Source organism: Betta splendens, chromosome 5 (assembly GCF_900634795.4).
Source record: "Betta splendens chromosome 5, fBetSpl5.4, whole genome shotgun sequence".
NCBI lineage: Eukaryota > Metazoa > Chordata > Actinopteri > Anabantiformes > Osphronemidae > Betta > Betta splendens.
In genome coordinates this window covers 2,368,591-2,384,790 of record NC_040885.2, presented here as the reverse complement: position 1 = coordinate 2,384,790, position 16,200 = coordinate 2,368,591, and the positions used below count along the sequence as shown (strand labels likewise).

Sequence of the window (16,200 nt, the reverse complement as noted above, 5' to 3'; positions counted from 1 at the left end):
TGCTCCAGCTTGGAGGAATAGGAGGAGGAGGAGAGAGGAGGGGACTCATTATCACCTGCTCCTTGGACCGAATCTGAGCGCCCCACTGGTCTGCTCAGACAGTCCAGGCTGAGCTCTGTGACAGGGAGGCTGTGCAGAAGGGCTGCATATTAGCAGCAACACGGTGGAAAGGTGTGTAGTGATACCGTACGATGAGCTCACTACGATACAGAAACCCTTGTAATTCTATAGCAACACAGATCAACACGGTGGCTCTGCTGCTTAGAGGCTGGGCTGCCTCGTCTCTCCTCTTTCAGTGAGGACAAACCAGTGGTGTGAGGTCAGCGCCGCTTTTAATGGCCTGGCCTCTGATGTGGATACGCTGACGGAGACGCTGTGTAGGAAGCAGCTGTAACAGATGTTAAACACACTAGAAGGAAATGTAATACTCTGTCCCCAGGGGAAGGCGGTGGTGGGAGAATGGAGGTGTTAACATATGTGAAAACCTCAACAAACATTTACTTGATAGCATCGCTGAAAAGATTTTATGCTAAATTTAATGATTGATTTTCACAAATAATACAATGCAAAGACATTTCTTTAGTAAAAGGAGACCTCAGATGATGAGACCTCAATTATGAATTGAATATGATTTTTAAAAGTATGCAGTTTTTTTAGAACATTTGAACACACATATATGATATCTCTGTGTTCTCTGTTCAAAACATCGAATTATAGTGGACATGTGGCACATGTTTTGGTTAGTATAAATCCTTGTGTCATAGATTTAATTGCCTGATAATCTGTGTGGATGCCTAAACATGTTTGGGTCAACTGTGAGCAGCATGATGGTGACGGGGCCTCTGCTCGTTCCTCACATGTTCCACAGTCTGAGCTCACAATCTTGCAGAGTGCAGTTTTAACAAACACACTGTCAGACACCATCGTCTGCAGAGATTATCTGCTTACTGAATGGGATTAGGTGAGATACTGTATGATAAGGAGCTCTCAGTAGCTCTTCTACATAATTTATTAGGGTAATTGAGGAGAACAATAACCCATGCGACGGCTTTTAAAGTTTGTCACTTTGTGATGTCAGATGAAAAAAGGTGTCTGATAATTACAAAGGCTTAAGAGTTTATAATCGAATGCGGCAGAACAGGCCCATTTAGCCTCAGTTCTTAGATGCTGCAGTATTCAGCATTTCCACTGTCTCCCCTGAGCAGTAGTTGGGAAAACGAACAGATGAGGGTCTTAAATCATTTATGTTCCCCTACAAGGGCTTTAATTCATGTACATTATGCACAGCTTTTTACGCTGCAGGACTGTGTAATTCCTAACATAACTCTGGATGAATCATCTGCTGCGTTCATCCACTGAAAGCTATGAGTGAAATGCTATGGTCTGTTGCGTGACAGTTGTGAAATGCCTGACTGCAGCAACTCTGTCTCTCTCTCTCTCTCTCTCTCTCTCTCTCTCTCTCTCTCTCTCTCTCTCTCTCTCTCTCTCTTCTGTCGCCTTCTAAAGCACAAGTGGTGCAGCCAGTAGAACAATACAAATTTCATTCATTCATTCATTTCATTCAAGTTTTGAATTTGACATTATTCTCCTATGCATTAATTCTGTCTCGTCTGTGCCCTCGAGTCTTTGTTTTATTTGGTGCCTGTGGAGATTTCCACAGTGGCCATTCATATTGTCCATCAGTTGGTTATAATATTGAAAACTAGTGGCACGGGCTCTTTATGTTCTCTTTACAAAACGTCTGGGTGAATATAGGCAACCCGTAGCCCCTGGGGCATCCTGTCGCAGCAGACAGCGTGGGTCTGCTGGCTGACCCCCCCCCCCCCCCCCCCCCCCCACATCCTCCTGTCCACAGCAGCTGGGTTATAGATCCACACGGTTTGTCGTGACCTGTGGCCCTGAGCGCTGTCCCACACAGCAAGCGGTGCTGGCCCCAAATCCCCAGATATTAGAGGAAAAGAGCCAGGAGGTGGACGATAGCAGCCTGTTTGTTTGTACGAATACAAAGCATCTAGTTTAATGACTTACCAACTGCTCCATTTCTAATGTCCAAGTGACGGTCGTGAAGCTTGATAACTATGTAACGAGGCCTTTTTGAGCAGGCGTGTGTCAGGCCTGCGGCACAGAATGTCTTCCATTCAGCTGTCAGCTGCAGCCTCACTATGTGGCATGGCTGATCAGATGGAGGCCCGGGTGGATGACAGCTGTTTGCTTGGGCTCTCTTATGTTCATTCAGAGGTCTTCCCCATTTACACAATTAATGTGCCACTTACTGTACACGGCAATCCCCAGAAATGAGCCAGTGGACACAGTTAATAATAGAACACATAATCTCTGTCTCGTATCCTCAGAAGACTCCCCGACCTATTGATGCTGAGCTTCTGCTACTACAATGAGCAGAGGCTCAACTGCCTGAAAACTCTAACTTTCAATACAGGTGGAAATTCCCAGTCATTTCCTTGTTGTAGCTCAATTGTTGCCTAGCGCTTGATTTTTCCGCCTGCTGGCGAAGAAGGAGTACTGCAGGCAAAACTCTAAGCCTGCACGGCCACAGCGTGATCGTTGTCCGGTCTGACGCAGGAAGCGTAACAGCAGCATCAAAGAATGAGCCTTTTAAAAGAGCAGTGTCTTGTGTGCAGCACATGACTTCACAGAGACATGCAGTGATACTGGAGTGACATCAGAGCGTGTAATGAACAGACCACGGTGTGAGGTCATGGTGTTTGTTCCCATGGTGCCAGGCTGCGCACAGGGAGAGGACTGATAAACAACAGCAGCAGAGGCCATCTTTAATATCAACCAGAAGACAAACTTCATTTGTAGCTAATGAGCTAATTATTAAAAGCTCTGCAATGTCCTAATCAGTAATTTCATATCATGTATTCTGTCATGTTCAGTTATAACCAGGCAGATGCTGTTTATGCCACTCTGCAGTTTAATGTCTCTGCACAAACTGTTTGAAACAAACAGAGAGTGTGACCAAAGGAGCAAGAACATTGTATATGGGGCCTAGATTTTCCTGGTGGACTGATTTAATGGATGCTGGCGTTCCATCTGTTTCTTGGATAAGTAGGCAAGCAACTGTTCAGTGACGATGCAACCACACTGAGTTGTGTAGCTTCATCGGCAGCTCCCAAGAGGGCGAAATATTAGTTGATGAGTTTGAGAATGTTATAGAAATGAATGCACATGCAGTCAAACCATACAGTGTTGGAAATCAGATGGGAAGATCTGCCACCTGTGTGCACGTGTGCGGCTCCAGACACTCAGGGACTTGTTTCAGACGTGGGCACCTGCTGGTTGAGCACGAGGCCGCTTCAGCCTCCACCTCGGGCGCATGTGAAAGTGCTTGCCTTTATTTGGACCAGGACACGCTGTTCTTCTCGCACATGGCCACAATGTGCGCCGTCACCAGCGACTGGTGTTCACCATATGCTGGGCTGTCTCGCCGGCTGTCCCTCGCAGCTGCGGCCCGACGTCTGCGCCTGTTCATCGTGGCTTATTTCCACCTTCTGATGACGAGTGCTGCTCTCCAGGCACGGATCCATCTGACTCATGTAGCACTGGATTACAGCACGAGCAGCAGTTAATGCTTTGGCAAAAATATAAACCCACAAGATTAAAATGATCGCCCAATTTGCCTGATTAAACTGTGCTATTCTGATATTTACATCCATATTAATATGTATTACTCATATTCATATTCTTATCAAATGTTTCGATGCCAAAATGTTTCTTTCTAAGGACAGAGGAGTGTAGAATTTGTTTAATTGGGATGACACTGTAACGTGTATTCACCCTCACTACACTTGGATTTTATAAACTGAGTACAAAATGCCAAAATATGAATAGTAGTAATTGATAGATTATACCCAGCTGTGCCTTGACCAAAATATAAATACTGTATGTCTTATGGAATATTATTTTTTAATTGTAATTCCTGATAATGATACACACAAATTGAAGTTCTGAATATGTTTGTTAGTCTCCAAGCAGCCACGTTTGGCACTTTGTAGAAATGAAAGCCAACGAGGCAGAAAACAGCATCACTTCCATGTTTGTAGATATTAATCCAGGCCATTTTCAGTGCATCTGCACAACCACTGTGTTATTACAGACGGTGTGCCTGTCCCAACCTAATTACACCAGCGGTGTTCAATGCAACAGCGCTGCGCTGGCTGTGGACACCTGAGTGTTCTTGGAAGCTGAGGGTCACACAAACAAAGCGGCCCATATTATTTCCAGATGAGCTGCAGCACATCGCTACCTAGAGCCGTTTCACTGCTTGGGTTTTAATATTCTCTGTTGTTTATCTGAGTCAGGTGCGCGGCCTGTGTGTGGCTTTCGCTTATTAATCGCAGCTGTCCAAAGGAACACGTCTGGCAGTGAGTCACAGGCGCCTTTCTGTCTTCACTGCTTATGCTTTAGCATCGAAGTCGCTGGAAATGTTTTTTTTCCGTGCGGAATCAGTTTTAGTTTTGCCCTGTCAGTTCCATAATGACTTAGCTTCTAAACCTGGAGCAATTATTTTTGTGTTGTTGCAGAACATAATGGGTGTGGATGTCTGGCCTCTTCAGGAAATTACTCCCACATCCCAGACAGAGTATCAGACCATCCCCACACCCTTTTTCAGACAATGAACCTGAAATACACGCTGAAATGAAACAATAAAATAAAAGATGAAGTCATTCGCCACAATAAAATGAATTGTGTGTATTCTGGTACATTTTGTGATGGCAAAAATAAAATATCAGCATGTTCCCTGTTGCTCTCTGAGCCTAAGGGGATAATATTTATAACGTTAGAGGTTTGTAAACAAGTGTGTTTATGTGGGTGAGAGATGGCGCCTTTGCAGCAAGGCCCTATAGTTGCCCCGTGCCCTCCCCTGCGCTCTGAGGCAGTGTTTTGGACCGAGGCCCAGAACCAAGCCTGAGGCACGCTGCTCCGCTCCAGCCTCTCCAGAGTGCCGACTCTCACTGACATTACATCAGCTGGGGAGCAATAATAGACGGTGTGTGTGCTGGAGTGTGGATGCTCCTTTCAGCTTGTTGCTCTGGATCAAAACAACTTGACCCGCGGACCATCTCCCGTCGGGCACCGTCGGTCCAAGCAGAGAGTGTCCGGCAGCTAATATGGCCGTGCGCATCATACGTGGGATGGAGGACCTGGTGGCGTCGAGCAGCCAGCTCATCTGGAGCCTGGCACATCAGACCCTGAGGAGGTGGTGCCATCGTGGGCTGATGCCCGGCAGACGCTTCCTTGAAGCCTGGTTTAGGATTGGAAAGTGCTACCAGGTACGGCAGCTCCTAGAGCCATGGCAGCAAAAACAAGACTTTCACTGAGCGCTTCACTGACGGCTTACGTCAATTACTACTGAACAGGAGACAGAGTTATTTCTTTGACTTTCTTTGTCAGTGCTTGCTTTCATGCGGCTGGCTGGCGCATGCATGTGTTTGTTTGTGCGAGCGTGAGGAGGCAGACAGCCTCTTGGTGAGCAAGAAGCCGGTTGCTTTTTAACAAGGCTCTCTCTACTGCGCATATGGCAGTCATTAGAAAGCAGCGCAGGTCACTGTTTGATCTTCGTTTCTGGCTCAAGAGAACCTTCCAACTTCTCTTTGAAATGCATTGTTGCGGGAACACCTGCGTGGCGCACGCGCCCCTCGCGCGCCTGCTTTGTAAACCTGAAAGTGATCAAATCCCCCTTTTTCCCCACATGTGAAAGTGTATTTTGAGTCAGCGGAATTTACTGGTGTGTGTTTTCCATAGCGGTTACCTCAGTCGGTTTTCAGGTTTGTTTTTCAATTCTGCCAAGAAAATCTGAATTCCCTCTTTGATCCTTCACCCATAAAACACAATTATGAAAATTTCTATTAAGCTATTAGAACTCTATTAGTCGTATGGGTGAAGAGGTTGACCTGGTCAGAGCACACTCAGCTTATAATGACAGGGCTTTAGGGTCTGACTCGGTTATGACCCATGCCACATTCAGAGACATCACCCTGAAGCTAAGCCCCTGGAGCTAAGGGAGCATTGTGAAACCACAGCACAGCCAGGCAGATGGAATCGTGCAGATCCTGAAGGTGAATACTAAAATGAGCAGCTGTGTGTGGACTTCAAATCACAGGTCACACTTTTAATTAGTTACTAGTTGCCGTGTTTTGACATCACTGCCCTGACACCATGTGGCATCGATTGACAGCCTGTGTTCTTGAAGCCATTACTATAATGATTAATCCCTGATTAAACAATAGAACTTACTTCATCTAATTAACAGGCATGATTATGTTTTTCCTGTCGCTATAAATCACTGCCTGTATTTATTTGTATTTATTAAGTTAGTTGTTTTTTTATCCATTTCTGTCTCTGTGGAGATAATTTGGTCTATTTAGATACGTTGTACTTGAAAGGCCGCTGTTCTGCAGCAGTGGACACAACAGAAGCAGTGTTTCTGGGCAAATATGAGCATAATACCAAACTTCTGTGCCTGCAAATATTGCCTAGACAAGCATCTCACCAAGGTTTAGAATGTTAAACATTAACAGTGAAAAAAATCATTGAAGTACTATACAGTATATAAAAGTCAACTAACAGCTTTGTTGTGGTGCTGACAACAATAAATCTTGGTCACCAAGAAATGTTTGCACCCTGCGGTTCCTCTCGACAGCAGTATGACTGTCAGTTTCCACAGTGTGGAACAAGTGAGGTCACACAAATTAAAAAGTGTCCTCAACATGTTTGTGTGCATCAAACAGCGTCATGTTAACCCAGACAAACATTTGGTCAGTGTTGTCTAGTACTAGGCAATAGTAGTAGAGAGAGCAAACCATACGCTACTATGTCTGCTACTGAACACTGGAGGCTCAGAATTTATTATGACATAGTCCGTTTGAACATAAAGCCTAAATTGAAATGCTGGAAATTTATGCTGCCTGAGTTTTTTCTCCCTCGCTGTTTGAACCAGCTTATCCTTGTGAGGCACGGGTGGTGCTACAGCCGATCCCAGCTGTATGAAGGCACACAACCGTGGGCAATGTGGAGCCTCCAGTTAACACAACTGCATGTCTTTGAAGTCTAGAGTTTGCGTGTTTGCATGTAGGAGGAAGCCAGAGAGAACCCACGCAAACATGGGCGGAACAGGCGAGCTGTAGACTGAAAGGCACCTGGGGAACCCCGGGAATCAAACCCTTCTTGCTGTGAGGCCACAGTGCTAAACAAACCATGAGCAAAGTCATCAAATCCCACATTAAAAACCATGTACCAGTAACAATGTTCTCATGTAAGTGTCCTGGTGAATTCAGCAAAAACTAGGCAAGCAAATGTCTCCTGTCTTTACTGTACAACACTAAAAATGTGGATTGTTGTGTAGAAGACTTTGAACAAAATCATGATGATATAATCTCCATATGAGAACTTGGCTCCTTCAGGATGTAACAAAACAGTTCTGCATTGTGAGATGAGTGTAGAGGTGTGAACACTCAGCATTGATTCTTGCATTCATTGTTGTACGTCATGGTGTTTTTTTCCTATAGATGACAGAAGGTCGTCTGTGCCAGGTCCACCTCCTTGATGGCAGAAATCTGGAGCTGCTGGTTCAGGTAGTGTCTCTGAGATGATCTTCGTCCCAGCTTTCAATGTTTTTTCAACACTGTTTTAAGTACAATGCTCTAACTTGAACTGTTTTGTTTTAATGGAACCTCTTCAGCCCAAGTTGTTGTCCCGCGAGCTGTTAGATTTGGTGGCGTCACACTTTAATCTGAAGGAGAAAGAATATTTTGGATTGTGTTTCATAGATGACACGTAAGTAGACTTCTAAACGCACAATATGAGAAAATGCAGTGTAGCAGTGTGGGTGTATTTTATGTGTTTTACTCTTTAAAGATTTCAGTTGATTTACACACAATCCATGTTTACAGAAGTTGAAATAGTGGAGAACAAAGAGAAAAGATGACACAGAAATTAAAAGTAGCTGTATTTCAGTGTGATTTATTCTTAAATTCCTCCTTAGTGGTCAGAATAACTGGCTCCAGCTGGATCGTAAAGTCCTTGATCATGACTTCTCTAAGACCTTGGGGCCTTTGGATCTCAAGTTCCTTGTGAGGTGAGTGTTTTCACTGCAATAGCTTGACTCAAAAAATCTAAAAAAAAAAAAAAGATTACAGGTGGAAACGTAATGTCAGCTTCATAACTTGTTAGTCGTGTGTCGTGACCAGCAGATGGCAGTGATGAAACAGTTTAAGTCCGTGTGTGTGGCCGCCAACAAAATGAGCAGCTTGTTTTTAACATGATTTTGTTGGCAAAGCTGATATAATACCAAATGCTTTGAGTGAAGCATGCTGATCACAAATAAACTCTTCACAGGTTTTATATTGAGAAGATCACCTACTTGAAAGAGAACACGACAGTGGAGCTGTTTTACCTGAACGCTAAATCTTTAGTGTTTAATGTAAGTGTTTTTGTATCTACCGAATTATAGCAACAAGTTCCGATATTAAATAACATGTAATAAAGCTGGCGACTTCGTGACACGATTACTTATCTGACTGCATCATTTTGATGGCTCTGTAAAAATCTCTGCAGGATGCAACTTAGATTTTGGTTCTTCAACACACTAACACATGCCAGTGAGAGATTCACTGGCAAATCATTGTGTTGGTGTCCTGAATGTCAAGAAAAATCTGACTCAGTGTTATATAAAACGTATTGTATGTTTTAGCTGTCTTTCAGCTTATTTATTCACTTTTTCTGCCACTATTTAATTAGTGTCAGAAAAAAAGTGTTCGCAACAATATAACAAATATCGACTTACCCATGAGCAGGTGGTTGTTAAACTGGATTTTAAGATATACAAGGGGCACATGAATGCAACATGTGATCCAAACGTTCCAGCTTTTTTTTCGCGGGGACAGCACTCTGGTCACCACGGGAGACGGAGAGACTGTTGAACCTGCTTTCGGACCGTACCACTTTACCGAGGGGGGGTTATCGCTTCAGCGAGGAAATTCAGTTGGATTATCCGTCGCACACTTTTTTCTTTTACAAAATTAAATATTTAGCAGCAACTAAACAGTGTTACCTACACGTGTAATTTTAAATACCACCTTCTATTATTCATATTCACTCTGCGTCAGTGGTTCGGTCGGTAACGGTGGGATCGAGGTACGGGACGGGAGGATTTCTTCTCAAGTCAAGTGTTTCGCATAGGCTGCACTTTGTGTGCGTAGCGTAATTTTTTTTAAAAAAGGCTCTACGTTTCGTATCTTACAACAGGAGACCATCGAAGTGGAGAGTGGACATGTTTTCAAGTTAGCCGCATTCGCACTGCAGGTAAGAGAGAGTTCGTCGCAGGCTTTCAAGACTAAATGTAACGTAAACGCTACTCAGTTGTGAACGAAGACACACGTACATGTAACATGAACGTCTGTCTGCGCTGAGGGAGCGGTGCGTTCAGTTTGTTAGCTTTGGTCAGAGCTGGAGATAAAACATTTATTAAAATTAATGCTTCCTGAGGGGACCGGCTCATCAGAATTAACAGTGTTGCTGTTTAGCCAAGAGTAACGCTAATGACTGCTGTGCATTCGGTGCAGGTTGACTTAGCTAACATTAGCATAGTGATCAAATTTAGTGCAAAATGTTCTATTTTCTCTTAATGCTGTTACTAACTGCTTTATTTCCCTTCTCAAGGAAGCCAAGGGAGATTACACCAGGTAAGAAGTTGTCAATGTGCTTTCTTAATTATCATATCTCATGATATACTTAATTATCTTTATCTTTTAATTTACAGTAGAACGTGGCATGATAAGAAATGCTTTAATATTCCAGTGTATTTTTACACAGCTAGCTGCAGACACTGTCAAGCCTGTGTTCAGACAGGGGTAATGCTCAGCCTCACTGGCTCAGATTTAATTTCGCTCTGAACTTCACTCAGTTAATAACTACCTAGAATTTACTCATGTGGCATTGAACTAACCCGCGCTGGCCCACTGCCACACACGTAGTCCCATCGTTGCCTCAGTAAACAGGTTTTGGTTCCACTGTTACTTGTGTAAGTGGATTCAGCACATTTAGAAGTTTACAGTTATGAATGTTATGTTGTCATTGCATCACCTCTTCACCAGAGAACATTTAGCGTACAGAAAATGTTTCAGAGTGGACATTGCCTGCGGGGTCTTGACCTGCTGATAAGTTTTGTTGTTTTTTTGCCTGCTGCAGAAGTGAAGGTCACTGGCTGCCATTAGTAAGCACTGCTTTATCTAGTGATTTAGCAGGTTGAAGCAGCAGAACCTGTGTATTGGGTCAGTGCTTTGTCTCTAAAGCCTCGCGCTCTCTCCCGATTATGCGAATACAAAGATTTGTGCTGCAAGAGGAATCGGGTGTATGTGGTTTAAATGGCAATAAATACAATGCTGAACATGCAGTCAAAGAAGAAAGGAAAGATAAACATGGCTGTAACCTTATGCACATTAATTATTATTTAGTACAGATTTACAACTGCTGTGTGCAGGTTCAACTTTTCAGTTGGTGTGGGTGTGGGGTTGGGCTGGACATTGTCCCGACTGTAAAAGCACAACAATAGACACATTTAGTAGAAAGAGTGGGGATGGGAATGTGTCCAAATCAACCGTCCTTTTTTTATATATGCACAGACTTTTCCCTTTGCTCTTAGATTAAGATGCTATGCTGCAAGTTGGTTGGATCCTTTGTTTTAGTATCATTCGAGTATAATTGAAGTGTTAGAAAAGGTTTTTTTTTCTTTGGAAGAGTAAGTATAACAAGTAGTGAAATAAACTATGTACCCTAAAACCTCTCTTACTTGATAAATTGTAGCATTAGTCCCATGTTCTACATTTATTGTTATAGTACATCCACCGGTGTACTGTAATGGCATTTTTCCATTCCTGTAAGTGGTGTCCTGTAGCTCTACTTCTTTGAGAGAACAGCCCTGGTCAATCCCCTCATAAAACATATAATAATAATGTGTCTCCTTGCCACTGAATCAGCAAAGGGCCCTGGAGCGGTGAGATTAGCTGCGGAGGAGTTAGCAGGACCCTCCTCCTCCTTTAGCCAACAGCCTTAAGAGGGATGAGCTAGTCTCACTGTCCAATAGTAAAAAACTTGCTGTCAATAGGCCTCACATTCTCATGTTATTGTGTCTGTGTGGGCCAACCCCATGCTGTCTATTGAATTAATGTACATCAGGTAGAACACTGTTTGTAGTTTCTTGGAATTTCTTCTATCTAACCATTTGCAGATCTAATCCATAGCTAAATGTAACAAGTTGCAGTTGAAATGTAGAAAACTACTGAATTGATTGTTGTTTTTAAGGAATTGTTATAGTTTTATATGAGACTTTTGGTAGATTTGTAATCACTTGTTTCCTTGTGAACCATCATTACATTCAGGGTTTTGGTCCCTTTATATTATAAGGTTTACCCAGTAGTTAGTGGGTCATTCAAAGTCCTTTGAAACAGCTGTCACGAGTACTGATCTCCTACTTGGAGTAGGCTGAGCGGGGCTGCGTTGGGTGTAGGAATTGCACCAATGCTGCAGACTGTGGGGAGATAACAGACCTAGTAATGAATTCCAGATTGCTGACAGGGCAGCACGACCGCAGAGTAGATCACCCCGACAACGTCAGGCCCCAATTCCACGTAAAAATGTATGCCATCACATGCAGTAAAGTGCCGTGGCAGCAAAACCCAGTCAACCTAGAATCAGGAAGGACTTATTTAAGTGCCTCTGCCCTTTCAGCAGCTCACCCTTGCTTTTGTTTAGTAAGCTGGTTCACATAACTCGATCACTGTGCTTTTATACTTTAATTTCTGCAGTTGCCAGATTTCATTAGGGTTAAATTGACATATAGACTCAATTTAAGGTCAGATGTTTTAAGTCAAAAATAGTCCAACTGTTAATCTTATTATGGTTGGGTATTATTGAAGATTTAATTTGTTACATTCAAGTCCTGTCTGTGAGTTCACTGAGACTGGTTTTAGTCAGAGTTAGATTTTGTACAATGCATTTCAACACAGGCTGAGACTGCCAAGTGCTTGTGAATGGCTTTTGTTTGGGTCTCCAGTGGACGGGCCCACCAAGCTAGAGCTTTTATGCTTAGAAGACACTGTAGACCCAGTGCTCCCACCTACAGCATCATCGTAGGTCATAGATTTTGCAGTGACAAACATTATAATTCCTCTGTATAAAACATGTTCATTTGGCATATTTAACACAAAACTCTGCTACAACATTTTTGGTACAGTTTGGCAGCTATAACTGTTGGACTTGCTGTAATTATTTGCATTACACAGGATAACAGTGCCCACTACATTGTCATTAGAAAAGTTCTGTACATGAAATGTCTTAAACATATTTTTGCCACATGCCACAAAAGATTCCTGCTCCTCTTTTATTAATGGAATCTGGCTAGACATGAGTGAAGTTAGGTATTGGCACACTGTACAGCCCTTTACAGATGATGAAGAAAAATAGAAGAAAACAATATCCTGATGCTGCACCTAGGTTTTAAAAAAATAAGTCACTGCTGTCATGGTTTCACTTTACACCACACCGTAAAAGTACAAAGACACGGAGGAATGTTCTCTTTAGCTTGTTATTTGTTGAGTTTATTGAGGAAACATTTTGTTTAACTTTATTTTTTATTATACTTTTACTTTTTATATTTATCTGCTTTTTTATTGCGGTTCCTAAAATCTCTGTATGACTCTTTTCAGTGGTGTAACTGCCAGATCAGACCTAAAGGAGCTCCCGGTTTTTCCCATCAGAGTTTTAAGAGAGCATCCGTCTCTCAATTACTGGTAAGTGAACTGTCTAGGTGTGTGAGAATCACATAATACAGAGTGAGATGGGTAGAGGTTATTTTTTGCGATTGCACTCGGCTTAATCAATACTTGTAGTTCACACAATACAAGAGGCATTACTCGGTTATCTGTAATACACAGTAGTCTATTGAGAAGTACACAGAAACCAGCCTGATATGTGGCAGACTGATCAACTGATTAATGCTTGGGTTATGTTAATAATGTTTGCTCATTCACAAGGAGGTGCTTACAGGAACCGTGCATAAGAAGGTCCCTCTTTCTTCGACCCCATCTGTGGTTTAATGAATGTTACTGCAGCTTGTGAAGTGACTATATTTGTTTAATGTTAAATTTAATTTCTAGTCTTATGTGAATGATTGACCACATGTACAGTACGTTTGGCTAGTTCTCAGTCTTTGTAACCATTCCATATTAAAGGGAATAAATGTAGTATGATTCAGTGGGATTTATTTGCATGGGAAGTAAATGAGATGTATTGAAATGTGTTAGCCGCTTAAAAAGTGTTTGTTCTCACACAAGTCTCTCTGGTGCTGAATGTGTAACACTTGGTGGATTATTCTCACGTGTTTTATTAATTGATTAATTTCTTATCTTTTCATCCATTTGCAGTGAGGACAAAGTGATCGAACATTACAAGAAACTAAAAGGACTGACCAGAGGGCAAACCATTGTGCAGTAAGTCATGAACCCTCATGCAGTTCCTCTTGAACCTCATGTCTGGGCTGTGTTTGCTCTAAACCTGCCTGTCACCTTGCCAGAATGTGTCATTGATTAAAGGACGTGCTCTTAGAGTAGGCAGCCAGCCTAGGAGGGCTCCTCTGTGTTTTTCTCAGGACTGTAAGCAATCCTGGGACACTTTACGCTTGGATGATTTGTGCCCTTCAACTGATCGATGGACGCTCTCACTTTGTCATGACCCTGAAACAAATTGATCACTCTGCTGCTGCAAATGACTGTGGCTTTTCCATTGCCACTGTATAGTTTACGTCCCACTCTGTCTGTTGTACAGTGCCTCCACATGATAGTGATAGGTGTACTGTAAGTTGCTGAATTCATGTTGACCAGCTGCTCTTTCTCTGAAGGTATCTTGCTCTGGTGGAGTCACTGCCGACATATGGAGTCCATTATTACCCAGTGAAGGTAACAACAATGCACCAGACCATGCAGTAATGTAATATTTAAACCAGCTTCTGTCAGCATGTTGCCTAATCTGACACTGAAACCTACTAACTCAAACTTAATCTTACGTCATTTACATTTTGTTGTGACGTGACGTGAAATACTAAGGTCTTAATGTGTTGCACCTACAGCATAGCTTTACTTTTACTGTGTTTTTGTGTGAGATTTTAACAAGATGGATTAGCCGAAAGATGAAGCTTATATGTGAAATGTTAAGAATCAGATCACGTGCTTTAAGAGTTTCCACCAGCCTTCATTCTTTATCGTATATCCAGTAACTTTCCCCTCCAAACCATATTAAATAAAGAAGTCTGAGGAGATCAAACAACAACACCAAAATGACTCAGTCGGGGGTTTCAGAGATTTTAAGGCCTTTAATGTATTTGATCTTTTTTGTGTTGCTAATGCTGTGAGCTTAATGGGGTAATTGCTTTGATAACAGGCCTCTCTTTTTCAAACTCCCCAATAAAGCTACCTCTAATGAGTGGTGGTATGGTGTGTATGCTTTCATGTAGGACAAGCAGGGAATACCGTGGTGGCTGGGAGTCAGCTACAAAGGCATTGGTCAGTACGATTTGCAGGATAAGCTGAAACCAAGAAAGGTAGGTTGGCCTTTTTTGCAATTTGTGTACTTGGCTTTTGAACAGTACTAATTCTGGCACATTGTCTTGTTCGTTCTTTTTTTATGTGGGTATGTTTACTTTATATCCTTTTCATGTAGCACTAACCTGTGGATTGAAACTTCTCTAATAGCTAAATCATTGTCTGCATGTTGTTAGCTGGTTAATGATTTGACAAAACTGTAAACAGGCAGGACCACAAACCCGTCTGTCATGCCCATGCCCGAGAATGACGAACATAGATGGGTTGAAAAAGCAATGCGTGCTATGCAGCAAATACAGTGAATTATTATTCTGGAGGGTTAAAAAAACACCTACAAAAGTTGCAAAGGAAAGAATTATCCTACTCTTGTCCACAAGCAAAAAATATAGAATATGGAAGTCTTCCTGTAGTTTCCTGTTTGATTTTTTTAATTACCTTTCGGTTTCATTGTTGAAATTTATGGCTCCTTCCTTGCTTCTTTAAGAGAGTTTTGGTAGTTTTTCTAACATAGTTCATGGCCCATGTATTCATCCCAGCCAGTTTCTCTTTGCCCTCTGCCTAGCCCCTCTCAGCATGCTTCATTCATTATGATTGTGTGTGTGTGTGTGTGTGTGTGTGTGTGTGTGTGTGTGTGTGTGTGTGTGTGTGTGTGTGTGTGTGTGTGTGTGTGTGTGTGTGTGTGTGTGTGTGTGTGTGTGTGTGTGTGTGTGTGTGTGTGTGTGTGTGTATGCGTGCGTGTGTGTGTGTGTGTGGGGGAACACAGTTCAGCAAACAATACAGTTATCTGTGTTGGGGCTGGGGCCTGGATTTAGAGGTAGTGGTGGTGGGAGGTCATTAGTTCTGCATTCTTTTAATATATATTACCTTTTCTGAAGTTTGGTATCACTTAGAAATTTCCTTGTTTTCAAATGGAGGTCAAGAAATCACGTAAACATATGATAACATGGGCCCATGCCAATTTTATCGCTTCCTACTGAATATCCTAAACAACATTAGTTCAAGTATTAAGTGAACAAAGATGGATTCCCACAGCAATATGTTTCAAGACATGTGATGGGACCGATGCAGACCGTGAGTCGGGACTTAATTCTCTCTCTCTCTGACACTGTGGGTAATGAAATACTCTTTAAGGCCACGTGCTGGTCCACCCAAAGAAGAGCCAGCAGAACTAAAATAAATCTTCAGTTTATTATCGGGGACGGTGTCTGTTTTGGAGCAGTAATAACATGATCTAAATGAAGAGACGGGGGGAGTCTTCTTTCTAGTCACATTTTAATTAAAACCCTTATATGTATTACTTCCTTCCTGTCTCATCCTGCTGTCAGGTTTTCATAACTATAATCTATGTTATGTTGTGGTCTGTGTTATGTTGTGGAAGCGGACTTTGTTTCCAAGCAGCCGGAGCTGGTATGTGACGTGTTATGTGAAGGGTGAGGTGGAGTGGGTGTGTGAGTCAGAGCTTGTGACACATTTGTGTACTGTCCATCCATGTATCCTTAAATTGTTGATGACAGCTGGGTCTAAATATCCTGATCCAGTTTGAAACCACATTTACTTCCGGCTAACTTTGCTCCTTATCAAGAGT

At 42.4% G+C, this 16,200-nt stretch overlaps 1 protein-coding gene across 8 annotated transcripts in view; it reads left to right on the top strand.

Moving 5' to 3' along the window:
• Positions 1-16,200, top strand: part of frmd4ba (FERM domain containing 4Ba) — a 29,121-nt gene that overhangs the window by 3,919 nt on the left and 9,002 nt on the right. For 4 of the 8 annotated variants that reach the window (XR_003785929.3, XM_029150506.3, XM_029150505.3 and 1 more), the window contains exons 1-11: positions 5,002-5,294; positions 7,530-7,595; positions 7,703-7,797; positions 8,006-8,098; positions 8,359-8,443; positions 9,268-9,324; positions 9,682-9,704; positions 12,726-12,809; positions 13,443-13,508; positions 13,916-13,973; positions 14,528-14,614. Coding sequence is in view for 5 of the 8 variants with exons in the window: in XM_029150506.3 (XP_029006339.1) it covers positions 5,133-5,294; positions 7,530-7,595; positions 7,703-7,797; positions 8,006-8,098; positions 8,359-8,443; positions 9,268-9,324; positions 9,682-9,704; positions 12,726-12,809; positions 13,443-13,508; positions 13,916-13,973; positions 14,528-14,614 (876 nt within the window). In the remaining 3 variants the exon portion in view is untranslated. Of the gene's footprint in view, positions 1-5,001; positions 5,295-7,529; positions 7,596-7,702; positions 7,798-8,005; positions 8,099-8,358; positions 8,444-9,267; positions 9,325-9,681; positions 9,705-12,725; positions 12,810-13,442; positions 13,509-13,915; positions 13,974-14,527; positions 14,615-16,200 lie in introns of those variants that run through there. The other 4 variants (XR_003785930.2, XR_003785931.2, XM_029150509.3 and 1 more) reach the window with 3 other exon arrangements.